Source organism: Leucopleurus acutus (genome assembly GCF_964270905.1).
Source record: "Leucopleurus acutus genome assembly, chromosome: X".
In the NCBI taxonomy this organism is placed as follows: domain Eukaryota; kingdom Metazoa; phylum Chordata; class Mammalia; order Artiodactyla; family Delphinidae; genus Leucopleurus; species Leucopleurus acutus.
The window spans coordinates 7,724,390-7,739,711 of NC_139148.1; the positions used below are offsets into that span (position 1 = coordinate 7,724,390).

The 15,322-nt window shown below is 42.5% G+C and overlaps 1 protein-coding gene across 2 annotated transcripts in view; it reads right to left on the minus strand.

Moving 5' to 3' along the window:
* The window catches only part of MID1 (midline 1), a 177,470-nt gene that overhangs the window by 22,205 nt on the left and 139,943 nt on the right, over positions 1–15,322 (minus strand). For both annotated transcript variants that reach the window (XM_082865238.1, XM_082865239.1), the window contains one exon: positions 9,258–9,401. In XM_082865238.1, the coding sequence (XP_082721364.1) occupies positions 9,258–9,401 (144 nt within the window). The remainder of the gene's footprint in view (positions 1–9,257; positions 9,402–15,322) is intronic.

Sequence of the window (15,322 nt, forward strand, 5' to 3'; positions counted from 1 at the left end):
ATCAACAGGGGAATGAATAAAGAAGATGTGGTACATATACACAGTGGAACAGTACTCAACCATAAGAAAAGGATGAAATAATGCCACTGGCAGCAACATGGATGGACCTAGAGATTATCATACTAAGTGAAGTAAGTCAAAGAGAAAGACAAGTACCATATGATATCATTTCTACGTGGAGTCTAAAAGAAATGATACCAATGAACTTGTGTACAGAACAGAAACAGACTCACAGACTTCAGAAGCAAACTTGTGGTTACCGAAGGGGAGAGGTCGGGAGACGGGTAGATTAGGAGTTTGGGATTAACATCTACACACTACTATATATACCACAGATAACCCACAAGGACCTACTGTACAGCACAGGGAACTCTAGTCACTATTCTCTAAAAGCCTATATGAGAAAAGAATCTGTAAAGTAATGGATATACGTATCTGTATAACTGATACACTTTGCTGTATGCCTGAAACTAATGCTGCATTGTAAATCAACTATCCTCCAATCTAAAATAAAGATTAAATTAGAAAAGAAAAAATAATCTGAGAATGTTTACATCTCAGTTACCATTCATCTAAATTTCTTCTTCTTTTTTTTTTTTTTTTTTTTGGCGGTACGCGGGCCTCTCACTGCTGTGGCCCCTCCCGTTGCGGAGCACAGGCTCCGGACGCGCAGGCTCGGCGGCCATGGCTCACGGGCCCAGCCGCTCCGCGGCACGTGGGATCCTCCCGGACCGGGGCACGAACCCGGGTCCCCCGCATCGGCAGGCGGACTCCCAACCACTGCGCCACGAGGGAAGCCCTAAATTTATTCTTGCATTGTTGCAATTCGATCCTGTAGGCCTTGGCACTTCACTCTACTGCTTTAATAGACATTAAAGAGACAAACAAATGCTGATACTAACAAGCTCACTAGAGTACCCCCGTTAGATGAACAAGTGCAGTGTCACTGGTTTCCATCTGTCCTGGGAGGACAGGCCTTTTTAGCATCTACGTTTTAAATAAGGCAGATCTTGCCCTGTACAGCACACAGGATTCTACTCAGTATTCTGTAACAACCTATATGGGAAGAGAATCTGAAAAAGAATGGATAGACGTATAACGAAATCACTTTGCTGTACACCTGAAACTAACACAACACTGTAGATCAACTATACTCCAATATAAAATAGAAATTAAAAATACTAGCTACACAAGGACCTACGGTATATAGCACAGGGAACTGTATTATTTTCCATTATAGGTTCTTACAAGATAATCTGAAAAAATAACTGAAACTTTGCTGTACACCTGCGACTAACACAATATTGTAAATCAACCACACTTCGATAAAAAAAAAAATTATAAGAACAACAACAACAAAGGGCAGGTCTGTAACCTTCGTTAAGCCACGTGCATTTATTTCCTTGTGGTAACTGCTTTCTGGGAAGAAATCCCCTTCTCTGGCATCACCCAACGTAAAGCTCTAATTTCAGTAGTATTGTTGTTGGATTTCTACAGGTGTGGCCTTTTCTCATCTATTCCATTCTTGTGTCTTTTTTTGGTATATTTTTCCACGCCAACAGCATGGAAGTCAAGGTAGTCACAGTTTAGTCACCTGGGAAACCCTGAGTTTCAAGCAACAGGTATCTTCCTTTCATCTTGGGGATGGAATGACGTGCTGGTACGGAGCTAAGGCTCTATAGTAGATGGCCCTCTGGCCCCACCCCCTTCCTTCTTGCTGTATCCCCGCATTTTGTTTGCTATATAACCTTGCAGGCCTCTCACTGTGACTCCAGGCTCACTCGTGGGAATGGGTTTGGCCAATGGCATGTCAGCTGACGTGACAAAGACAGGCTTGCAAAGCGTGTGGGCAACTGGGCCCAGCCATCTGCCTTCACCTCTGCAGTCCCCTGGAGAACATGCTTGAGGTAGATTGCAGGAGAGAGCTGTCCAGCAGTGGAGATGCGCCAGTTACCAGCCTGAGCTGCGAGGGAGCCTAACCCACACCAGCAGGTTAGCTGACCCCCAGCTGACTCCAGACGCACAAACAGTAAGAACTAGACCTGTACGGGGTTGAGTCCTGGTTCTGTTTCTCTATCTTCATTTCTCACCGTCTCCCCTTCCTCACTCAACTCTCTAGTCAGGCTTAATTAGACGAGGTCTCCCACTGCACCCTGCCACCTTCTGTCTCTGTAGGTTTGCTTAACATGGCTGGCTGGTGTGCCTTTCTACTGTACTGATAGGCACCCACTCTCTTTCAAGACTTAGTGGTCACTTGCCCCAAGACCTTTTGGTTATGCCATCTCTGCCCTCCCTACGCCTTCCACCTACTCAGGCAGCTTGCCAAAGCTGTTCTCAACGTTTCATGATTTTCCCTTTTGCTCCAGAATTACACCTTCTTAGAAGACTGTGATAAAAGCTAAGTAGGATTTTAAGAAAAGCTTCCAAGGCAGGCTGATTAAGGAGTGAAAGGTCAGAGGGGTCAGGAGGGGAAGCTGGGGAAAGGGGATATGGGGGGGGGGGGGGCCATTTGTTGGTATGAGTCACTTACACTTTAGCCCCTTAGAGGTGTGGGCCTTTCTGCATCACTCTTTTAATTACTCCTAAATCAGATTTCTACTTGAAGCGTCATGTGCCTCAGAATTACTTGTGCTAGGGAAGAACAGTGTAGTTACAAAAAGGTTTGTATAAGGAAAGCAAGGTTGGTATGGATTTATTCAAAACATTTCTTTGTCGAAAAGTGACTAGTGCTATTCTAGCCTCTTCTACTTTGGCATATTCTATTTTTATTTGCTAAAGAGGCTTTCCAACTTGCTCCCCTAAAAATACATTTCTTCTCGTCCTTTGCCATGTACTTAACTCAGATAACCGCGGGGTGAGAGGGAGTGCTTCCTCTATTATCATCTCTCTGACCAGCTACTTGCTGCTATCCTAGATCATCACATTGTCGCCGATACGGAATATCTCATGGGCCCCAGTGAGAGAGGGGCTTCTCTGTGTCTCAGATAAGGTCTAAGATTCTTCCTAGGTGGGGGCCAATTGTTAATGTTTCAGAAGATGGCCCTGCTCGCCTCTGAATGAGACCAGGTATTTGGTATTCTTCGGCTATTCATTTCATTAAATCCTTTAAAAAAGAATGTGAAATAGATTCCGGAGACAAGATGGCAGAGGAGAAGAACTTGAGCTCACCTCCTCTCATGAAAGCACCCAAATCAAAACTGCTGAACAACCACTGACAAAAAAGACTAGGACCTACCAAAAAAGATATTCTACATCCAAAGACAGAAGAAGCCACAACAAGACAGTAGGAGGGGTGCTTCTGCGATGTAATCAGATCCCATGCCCGCCAGATGGGTGACCCAGAAAATGGAAAATCATTATATTGCAGAGGTTCTCTTACGCAAGTAAGTGTTCTGAGCCCCACTTCAGGCTCCCCAGCCTGCGGGGTCTGGCATCAGGAGGAGGAGCCCCCAGAGCATTTGGCTTTGAAGACCAGTAGGGCTTGAGTGCAGGAGCCCCACAGGACAGGTGGAAACAGAGACTCCACTCTTGGAGGGCACACATGAGGTTTCCTGTGAACTGGGACCCAGGGCAAAGCAGTGACTCGACAGGAGCCTGGGTCAGACCTACCTGTGGGTCTTGGAGGGCCTCCTAGGGAGTTGGGGGTTGGCTGGGGCTCACTGGAGGGGCAAGGGCCAGAGGCCCCAGGAAATACTCATCGGCGTGCGCTCTCCCGGAGATCGCCATTTTGGCACCGAGACCTTGCCCCCCCGCCCCCCCACCACCGCCTGGGTCCAGTGCTGGTACACCTCAGGCCAAACAATGGACAGGGTGGGAACACAGCCCCGCCCATCAGCAGACAGTCTGCCTGAAGTCGTCCTGAGCACAAAGTCTCCCCTAAATGCACCTCTTGACGTGGCCCTGCCCACCAGGGGGCAGGCAACAGTCCCTCCCACCAGGAAGCCTGCACAAGCCTCTGGACCAGTCTCACCCACCAGGGTGCGGACACCAGAAGAAAGAGGGAACTACAAACGTGCAGCCTGAGAAACCAGAGACCACAAACACAGACAGTTACACAAAATGAGACGGCAGAGAAATATATCCCAGACAAAGGAACAAGATAAAACCCCAGAAGAACAACTAAGTGAAGTGGAGATACGCAACCTACCTGAAGAAGAATTCAGAGTAATGAATTAAAAAAGAAAAAGCAATGCAAACACAACACTAAAGACAGTCATCAAATCACAAGAGAAGCGAACAGAAGAGGAAGGGAAGAAAAAAGACTTACAAAAACAAATCCACAACAATGAACAAGATGGCAGTAAGAACATACATATTGATAATTACCTGAAATGTAAAAGGATTAAATACTCTGACCAAAAGACATAAACTGGCTGAATGGATACAAAAATAAATCCCGTATATGTGCTGTCTACAAGAGACCCACTTCAGGCCTAGGGACACAAACAGACTGAAAGTGAGAAGATGGAAAAAGGTATTCCATGCAAACGGGAATCAAAAGAAAGCTGGAGTAGCAATACTCATGTCAGACAAAATAGGCTTTAAAATCAAGACTGTTACAAGAGACAACGAAGGACACTATACATATGCAGTGATCAAAGGATCAAGCCATGAAGAGGATAAAACAATTGTAAATGTATATGCACCCAACAAAGGAGCACCTCAGTATATAAGGCAAATGCTAACAGCCATAAAAGGAGAAATCAACAGTAACACAGTAATAGTGGGGGACTTTAACACCCCACTTACATCAACGGACAGATCATCCAGACAGAAACTCAATAAGGAAACACAGGCCTTAAATGACACATGAGACCAGACGGACTTAATTGACATTTATAGAACATTCCATCTGAAAGCAGCAGAATACACATTCTTCTCAAAGGCACATATAACATTCTCCAGGAGAGATCACCATGCTGAGTCACAAAGCAAGCCTCGGTAAATTTAAGAAAATTGAACTCGTATCAAGCGTCTTCTCCAACTACAACGCTATCAGATTAGAAATCAACTACAAAAAAAAAAACAACTGTAAAAAACACAAACACGTGGAGGTGAAACAATATGCTACTAACCAACCAATGGATCACTGAAGAAATCAAAGAAGAAATGAAAAAATACCTAGAGACAAACGAAAGCCTGATGACCCAAGACCTACGGGACACAGCAGAAGCGACTGTAAGAGGGAAGTTTATAGCAATACTATCTTACCTCGGGAAACAAGAAAAATCTCAAATAAACAACTTAACCTTATGCCTAAAGCAACTAGAGAAAGAAGAAGAGACAAAACCCAAAGTTAGTAGAAGGAAAGAAACCCTAAAGATCAGAGCAGAAAGAAATGAGATAGAGACAAAGAATACGTAAACAAAATTGACAAATCTTTAGCCAGACTCATCAAGAAAAAAAGGGAGAAGGCTCTAATCCATAAAATTAGAAATGAAAAAGTTGAAGTTACAACAGGCACCACAGAAATACAAAGGATCATGAGAGATTACTACAGGCAACTCTATGCCAATAAAATGGGCAATCTGGAAGAAATGGACAAATTCGTAGAAAGGTACCATCTCCCAAGACTGAACCAAGCAGAAATAGAAACTGTGAACAGACCAATCACAAGTACTGAAATTGAAAATGGACTTTTGTTTGTTGGGAGTTTTTAAATCACAAGAGCAGATGGCTTCACAGGCGAATTCTGCCAAGCATTTAGAGAAGAGTTAACACCTATCATTCTGAAACTATTCCAAAAAAATCGCAGAGGAGGGAACACCCCCAAACTCATTCTACGAGGCCACCATCACCCTGATACCAAGACCAAACAAAGATAGCGCAAAAAAAAAAGAAAATTACAGGCCAATATTCCTGAAGAATACAGATGCAAAATTCCTCAACATAATACTAGCGAACCGAACCCGACAGTACAGTAAAAGGATCATACACCGTGATCAAGTGGGATTCATCCCAGGGATGCAAGGATTCTTCAGTATCCGCAAATCAACCAGTGTGATACACCACATTAACAAATTGAAGAATAAAAACCATATGATCATCTCAATAGATGCAGAAAAAGCTTCTGACAAAATTCAGCATTCATTTATGATAAAAAACCTCTCCAGAAAGTGGGCACAGAGCCTCAACATAATAGAGGCCATCTATGACAAACCCACAGCTAACATGATACTCAACAGTGAAAAGCCAAAAGCATTTCCTCTAAGATCAGGAACAAGACAAGGATGCCCAGGCCCACCACTTGTCTTCAACATAGCTTTGGAAGTCCTAGCCTTGGCAATCAGAGAAGAAAAAGAAATAAAAGGAATCCCAACTGGAAAAGAAGTAAAACTGCCACTGTTTACAGAGGACACAATACTATACATAGAAAGTCCTACAGATGCTACCAGAAAACTACTTGAGCTCGTCAATGAATCTGGTAAAGTTGCAGCTTATAGAATTAATACACAGAAATCTCTTGCATTTCTGTATGTTAACGATGACAGGTCAGAAAGAGAAATTAAGGAAACGATCCCATGTACCATCACATCAAAAAGAATAAAATTCCTAAGAATAAACCTACCCAAGGAGCCAAAATACCTGTACTCGAAAACTATAAGATGCCGATGAAAGAAACTGAAGATGACCCACACAGATGGAGAGGAATTGGAAAAATCAATATTGTTCTTGAATTGGAAGAATCAGTATATTGTCAAAATGAGTATACTACCTAAGGCAAGCTACAGATGCAATGCAATCCCTATTAAATTACCAATGGCATCTTTCACAGAACTAGAGCAAAAAAATTTTAAATTTGGATGGAAACACAAAAAACCCCGAATAGCCAAAGCAATCCTGAGAAAGGAAAACAGAGCTGGAGGAATCAGGCTCCTTGACTACAAAGCCACAGCCATCAAAACAGTATGGCACTGGCAGAGAAACAGAAATATAGATCAGTGGGACAGGACAGGAAGTCCAGAAATAAACCCACAAGGACATACAGTGGAGAAGAGACAGCCTCTTCAATAAGTGTTGCAGCGAAAACTGGACAGCTACATGTTGAAGAATGAAATGAGAACATTCTCTAACACTATACACAAAAATGAACTCAAGATGGATTAAAGACCTAAATGTAAGACCAGATACTATAAAACTCTCGGAGGAAAATACAGGCAGAACGATCTTTGCATAAATTGCAACAGTATCTTTTTGGATCCACCTCCTGGAGTAATGAAAATAAAAATAAACAAATGGGACCTAATTAAACTTAAAAGCTTTTGCACAGCAAAGGAAACCATCAACAAAACAAAAGGACAACCCACAAAATGGGAGAAAATATTTGCAAACAAAGCAACTGACAAAGGATTAATCTCCACAACATACAAAAGCAGCTCATTCAGCTCAATATCCAAAAAAAAAAAAAACCCAGTGAACAAATGGGCAGAAGCTCTAAAGAGACATTTCTCCAAAGAAGACGTACAGATGGCCAAAAAGCACATGAAAAGATGCTCAGCATCACTAATTATTAGAGAAATGCAAATCAAAACGACCACGAGGTATCAGCTCACATGGCTCAGAATGGCCATCATTAAAAAAATCTACAAACCATAAATGCTGGAGAGGGTGTGGAGAGAAGGGAACCCTCCTATGCTGTTGGTGGGAATGTGAATTGGTACAACCATTATGGAGAACAGTATGGAGGTTCCCGAAAAGAACTTAAAATAGAACTATACCACATGATCCAGCAATCCCACTCCGGGGCGTATATCCAGAGAAAACCATAATTTGAAAAGATACATGCACCCCAGTGTTCACTGCAGCACCATTTACAATAGCCAAAGCGTGGAAGCAACCTAAATATGTCCATCGACAGAGGAGTGAATAATGAAGATTTGGCACATACACACAATGGAACAGTACTCAGACATAAAAAAGAATGAAATAATGCCATTTGCAGCAACATGGATGGACCTCGAGATGCTCATACTAAAGCAAAGTAAGTCAGAAAGAGAAAAACAAATACCACGTGATATCACTTACATGTGGAATCTAAACTATGACACAAATGAACTTCTCTAAGAATCAGAAACAGACTGACACAGAGAACAGACTTGTGGTTGCCAAGTGGGGGTGGGGGCAGGGTAGGGATGGAGTGGGAGTTTGGGACTAGCAGACGCAAACTAGTACATACGGAATGGATAAACAACAAGGTCCTATTGTATAGCACAGGGAACTGTATTCACTATCCTGTAATAACTAGTCATAAAAAACGAAATAATGCCATTTGCGGCAACATGGATGGACCTAGAGATTATCATCCTAAGTGACGTAAGTCAGAAAGACAAGTACCCTGTGATATCACTTCTATGTGGAATCTAAAAAAAAAGATACCAATGAACGTGTGTACAGAACAGGAACAGACTCACAGACTTCAAAAACAAACTTATGGTTACCAACGGGGAGAGGTCGGGGGAGGGATAGATTAGGAGTTTGGGATTAACATCTACACACTACTATATATACAACAGATAACCAACAAGGGCCTACTGTACAGCACAGGGAACTCTAGTCACTATTCTCTAATAAACTATATGAGAAAAGAATCTGTAAAGTAATGGAGATACGTATCTGTATAACTGAATCACTTTGCCATACACCCGAAACTAACACAACACTGTAAGTCAACTATACTCTAATATGAAATAAAAACTAAAACAAAGTGACATAGACCCAAGGTTAATAACAACAAAAAAATTCTGAAGCAACACTCAGAAAAGAAAACTTAATGTATGATATAATGACTAAACCACATAACTCCCACCCAGAAAGTGCTGTTAACCCCATGATCTCCCCATGTTTTTCCAGTGGTGCTACTGCCCTCCCATCCAAGAGGCAACCATCATCCTGACTTTTATTTATAGTTTTTACACCTATGTATACATCTCTAAACACAAGAGCTTTTTATCTTTAACTTATGTACAAACAGACTCCTAGTGCATTCATCCTTTTGCTTCCCGATTCCTTTAACAATATGTTTGTAAGAGTCGTCCATGTGGTTTGCTAGAGATCAAGAATTTTCAACGCCATCTGGCCTGTTATTTTTCCTAGCACAGTACGAGTGAGTGCTACCATCTTCTTGGTTAGGAAGGACAAGCCGATAAATATCGTGTACTCTTTCCGTCCTCGTCTTCCCTTGATATTTAAATTCAGAAATGCAATCGACCTGAGAAGAGTCACCAAACAGAGAAGTCAAGAGGGCGTGCGATACTCACTCACAACATTGGCTTGTCCGGTGAATATGGTGTACTGGAGCTCGTAGGAAACCACACTGAATTCGTCATCGGAGGTCCAGTGAACGGTGATGGTGTCATAGGAAGCCGTGCAGAGCTCTTCTCTAATTGTGGGAGGGTTGGGAGCTGTGGGGAGCAAGACGGTCATCAGCAGAGAAGCAGACACCTCTGGGATACATTTCAAAGGAGATGTTTGTTTGACAGTCAAAGCAGGCCTTTTAAAACACATCCATCAGAACTATCCGAGAGATGACGATGCCAATCCAAAGAACATTTGCTTGGCTGGTTATATCACTGTGATTTTTCCCAGGTAGTGTGACTTCAGCCAGCCAGTATCTTCTATTTATCATGAAAGCATGTTCAGAAGGGTAAGCAAACAAACTCTTATTCATGAAAGAAAACATGTCAAACAAAAAGTAGACAAAGATGAACTCCTGTCATTTCATCCCCATTGTGGGGATGGCAAACTCTGTCGGTAAAGAGCTAGATGGTAAATATTTTAGGCTTTGTGGGTCCTCTGGTCTCTGTTGCAACTACTCAACTCTGCCTCTGTACTGTGAAAGCAGCCAGAGACAATGGGTACTCAGGTAGGCCTGGCCAGGTTCCAGTAGAACTTTATTTACAAAAACAAGTGAGGACCAGATTTGGCATGTGAGCCAGTTAGCCAACCTCTGAGCTACAAGATGCCACGTATTTTTATATTCAGGCGCCCAACTGCAAAAATACTGATGTTTGTTATCCCATAACATATCAGTCAGATAAGTGTTGAAAATTTTCTTTCATTACATGTTTTGAGGCCTTATAAAAATGTGTTAGTGTGATTCAGTTTTCTTCTCATTTTTCAGTTGATAGGTGGTATGTCAAATTAAGAACATGATTGCCAATCAGTCATATCTAAGAAGTACATTTTCCTTCCTCAAGAAAAACAGGATGCCTTGGCATTTGATTAACTTACCGTTGGGGAAGGCTGCTGTTTTACGTCTTGAACACATTCTGGAGTGGAGAAGTCTAAATCCTGCCCAAATGATGATTTTAAGCGGACTTCTACTGGACTGATTTCAATAACTGCTTTTATGAGACGAGTCTGTGAGCAAGAAAAAGCCTAGGCAGTGAGTGCTTTGCACCGGCAATAATATTTTACAGCAGGAGCTGGCAAGCTATGGCTATGGGCCCAATCTGGCCCATGGCCTGTTTTTGTAAATAAAGTTTTATTGGAACACGGCCAGGCTCATTCACTTATGGACTGTCTCTGGCTGCCTTTGTGCAATAGCAGAATTGAGTAGTTGCAACCATATGTCCTGCAAAGACTAAAATATTTACCATCTGGCCCTTTACAGTCAGCGTTTGCCGAGCCCTGGTTTAAAGCGTCGATCCAGGCCTTTTCTTCCATTCTTCTGTACACCAGAACCTAACTTCAAAACGAGAAAATACATCTGCGTCCGACCGATGAGCAACGTTTGCTTACACTTTTAGAGAACTCTTTCCTGCGTGAAACTTCGATGAGGATGGCTTAGTCCTAAAGAAACCCCAAGAGGGAGGAAAGTTTATGAAAATGGTAAAATTTAAAACTTGAATTGTTTCAGTACTCTGCACCTTGCCACTTGACGATACATGCGGGACACATACCGTGCGAAGCAAGTCCCTTTTACATCTGTGGCATAAAGTCAGCTAGCCCAGCTCAGTCTATTGATTACTGAACTCCACAGACATTATTGCAGCAGCCACTGCGTCACGGTGTGCATTAAGGGATACTACACAGCCATAAAATGAAATAATGCCATGTGCCGTGGACTTAGAGATTATCATATTAAGTGAAGTAAGTCAGGCAGACAAAGACAAATACCATATGATACCACTTACATGTGGAATCTAAAATATGACACAGATGAACTTATCTATGAAAGAGAAACAGACTCACAGACACAGAGAACAGACTTGTGCTGGCCAAGGGGGAGGGGAGGTGCGGGAGGGATGGATTGGGAGTTTGGGACTAGCAGATGCCAACTATTATATATAGAATGAATAAACAGCAAGGTGCTACTGTATAGTACAGGGAACCATATTCAATATCCTGTGATAAACCATAATGCAAAAGAAGATGAAAAAGAATATATTGGGTTGGCTAAAAAGTTCATTTGGGTTTTGCCGGAAGCTTGTGTATACTATATATATGTGTGTGTGTGTGTGTATATATGTGTGTGTGTGTGTGTGTATATATATATATATGTATGTATAACTGAATCACTTTGCTGTACACCTGAAACTAACACAACATTGTAAATCACCTATACTTCAACAAAGTAAATTAAAAACGAGAGATAACTTGAAAAAGAAAGTTGTGCATCAAGATAGAAGGGGGGGCTCTACAGAGCCTTAAAGCGTTCTTTCTGGAATATGACTTCATACATCTGTCTCCTGAAATATCCACATGCAAGATTTAGTGTCAACAAAAACTGAAATATAGATCAATGCAACAGGATAGAAAGCCCAGAGAGAAACCCACGGCACCTACGGTCACCTTATTTTTGATAAAGGAGGCAGGAATATACAACGGAGAAAAGACAGCCTCTTCAATAAGTGGTGCTGGGAAAACTGGACAGCTACACGGAAAAGAATGAAATTAGAACACTCGCTAACACCATACACAAAAATAAACTCAAAATGGATTAAAGACCTAAATGTAAGGCCAGGCACTATAAAACTTAGAGGAAAACATAGGCAGAACACTCTATGACATAAATCACAGCAAGATCCTTTTGGACCCACCTCCTCGAGAAATGGAAATAAAAACAAAAATAAACAAATGGGACCTAATGAAACTTCAAAGCTTTTGCACAGCAAAGGAAACCATAAACAAGACGAAAAGACAACCCTCAGAATGGGAGAAGATATTTGCACATGAAGCCAAGAATTAATCTCCAAAATATACAAGCAGCTCATGCAGCTCAATATCAAAAGAACCACCCAATCCAAAAATACGCAGAAGCCCTAAACGGACATTTCTCCAAAGAAGATATACAGCTTGCCAACAAACACATGAAAGGATGCTCAGCATTGCCACTCGTTAGAGAAGTGCAAATCAAAACTACAATGAGGTGGGCTTCCCTGGTGGCGCAGTGGTTGAGAGTCCGCCTGCCGATGCAGGGGACACGGGTTCGTGCCCCGGTCCGGGAGGATCCCACGTGCCGCGGAGCGGCTGGGCCCGTGAGCCATGGCCGCTGAGCCTGCGCGTCCGGAGCCTGTGCTCCGCAACGGGAGAGGCCACAATAGTGAGAGGCCCGCGTACCGCCAAAAAACAAAAACAAACACAAACAAACAAAAAACTACAATGAGGTGTCACCTCACACTAGTCAGAATGGCCATCATCAAAAAATCTACAAACAATAAATGCTGGAGAGGGTGTGGAGAAAAGGGAACCCTCTTGCATTGTTGGTGGGAATGTAAATTGATACAGCCACTGTGGAGAACAGTATGGAGGTTCCTTAAAGAACTAAAAAGAGAATTACCATACGACCCAGCAATCCCACTACTGGGCATATACCCTGAGAAAACCATAATTCAAAAAGAGTCATGCACCACAATGTTCACTGCAGCTCTATTTACAATGGCCAGGACACGGAAGCAACCTAAGTGTCCATCGACAGATGAATGGATAAAGAAGATGTGGCACGTATATACAATGGAATATTACTCAGCCATAAAAAGAAACGAAACTGAAGTTATTTGTAGTGAGGTGGATGGACCTAGAGTCTGTCATACAGAGTGAAGTCAGTCAGAAGGAGAAAGACAAATACCGTGTGCTAACACATATATATGGAATCTAAGGGGGAAAAAAAAAGGTTCTGAAAAACCTAGGGGCAGGACAGGAATAAAGATGCAGACGTAGAGAATGGGCTTGAGGACACGGGGAGGGGGAAGGGGAAGCTGGGACGAAGTGAGAGAGTGGCATGGACATATATACACTACCAAACGTAAAACAGATAGCTTAGTGGGAAGCAGCCGCATAGCACAGGGAGATCAGCTCGGTGCTCTGTGACCACCTAGAGGGGTGGGATAGGGCGGGTGGGAGGGAGGGGGACGCAAGAGGGAGGGGATGTGGAGACATATGCATACGTATAGCTGATTCACTTTGTTATATAGCAGAAGCTAACACAACATTGTAAAGCAATTATACTCCAATAAAGATGTTTAAAAAAAAAAAGAACAGATAGAAAGCTTGGAAATAGACCCATGATACGTAGAACGTGACGTACAAAAAAGGCAGCACCACAAAGGTGGCAAAGCCATCTTCATGAGGAAAGAACAGATGGCTTAGAAATTATGTTGATAAAACTGGTTCAAAATACGACGAAAAATTCAGCTAAATCCCTACCTTACTCTAAATACTAAAGGTAAACTTCAGATAGCTTAAAGATATAAATGGAAAAGTAAAACAGTGAGGCTATGGAAGAAGCAGAATATCTTTGTGACTCAGGATGGGGAAAGGTTTCTTTAACAAGATCCGAAAACACAAAACTTAAATCACTAAGATGTATACTTTAAATATCTTACAATTTTATTTGTCGGTTATACCTTAATAAAGCTGAAATTTTTTAAAAAATGAAAAAAATGGTAGAATTCATTAGTGAAAAACAAAGATTCAGTGCCATGTGCTGTGACTCGGATGAATAAGTGCTACCGATCGAGAGACGCCTTCCACGGAGGAGGCCCAGCTGCATCATAAACATGCTTATTACTGTCCGTGTGGTCCCTGCCAGTGTGGGATCACCCTGCATGGGTCAGTGGAGAAATATTTACTCTCCCATCATCTAAACAGTTCACTGAATTATTTCTCCATCAACCAACGTAGAAAGATTTGGTTCTCTCTGCATTGCAATACATGATTAAATAAAAAGAACACTGTGTTTGAAATAGGCAGGGAGCTGGGAGACACGTGGCAGGGGCTGTAATCAGGGAGGGAATGTCACCCCTCCAGGTTATTCACTTGACATACCATTTAGAGAGGCATGTCAGAGGCGGAAAAAAAAAATCTTGTTTTCACAGCCAGGCAGACTAACCCTGTTTTGATTATAAAGCCAATGGGTTTGTCCTGAAAAGTCAATATCCAGCGTACAGTAAACGAGAACAGCAGCACACTGCCAGTTTCAATATTCATGCAGTTGGTATACCAGAGCTGTTATTTTCTTGCCTCTGTCATAAACAGGACACAAGAAATGGTGGGTTAATACTCCACAAACACTCCAGTTCCCGCTTACGAACGTCTGATAAACTATTTGGACTTGGCAGTTATCAGCCAAGCATTGTATGTTATGGCCAGGATCGATGTTATGTCTAGAAATGGTCCAAATTTGTATCGGAGGGGGACAGCTAAGAAGGCGTAATAGCAGGTACCCCATATGGTCTTTAGTTTGGCATAAACAGCCATCGGGATGATATATGGCGTACACTCTACAAGTCAGTGCAAACCACTTTCACAGTTTCCCCTGCAGTCGGTACTCTGGCATTCACATAGAGATTAGAATGGGCATACGTTATTGAAATGCTCTTCAACAATTTTGGGGAAATGGGAAGGCCATTCTTGACAATAAGACACTGATTCTGTGCAGAATGGCCACGTGCCCAGCCCAACATGTTTTGGTCTTCTCTGCCCTTGGGCGTGACCTTATGACATGGATCGAGCCCACAAGACACGAGTGGAAGTTTGCAAGATGGACCTTCAGAGCAAGCTTTTGGTTTTCCTCATAAACAGACTTGGCTGACAGAGATTTTGGTCATCATTTCCCGTCTGTCCCTCTCTTTTTGTCCGTAACTTGGGCATAACGCTTGGAGGTGGAGTAGTTCTGCAGTCACGTGGCAAGACAATGACGGTGGCAGAGCACAAAAAGAGAAAGAGCCTGGGGTCCGACGTCATCACTGAACCGCTGCCCAGCCCCGGACGGCAACAGAAGCCTCTGTTCTCCTGTTTCTGTGATAGGAACACTGTCTGATGGGTTTAGTCACTGCTAACTGGATTTTCTGTTGCTGTGACCACACTCATTCCCAAATGA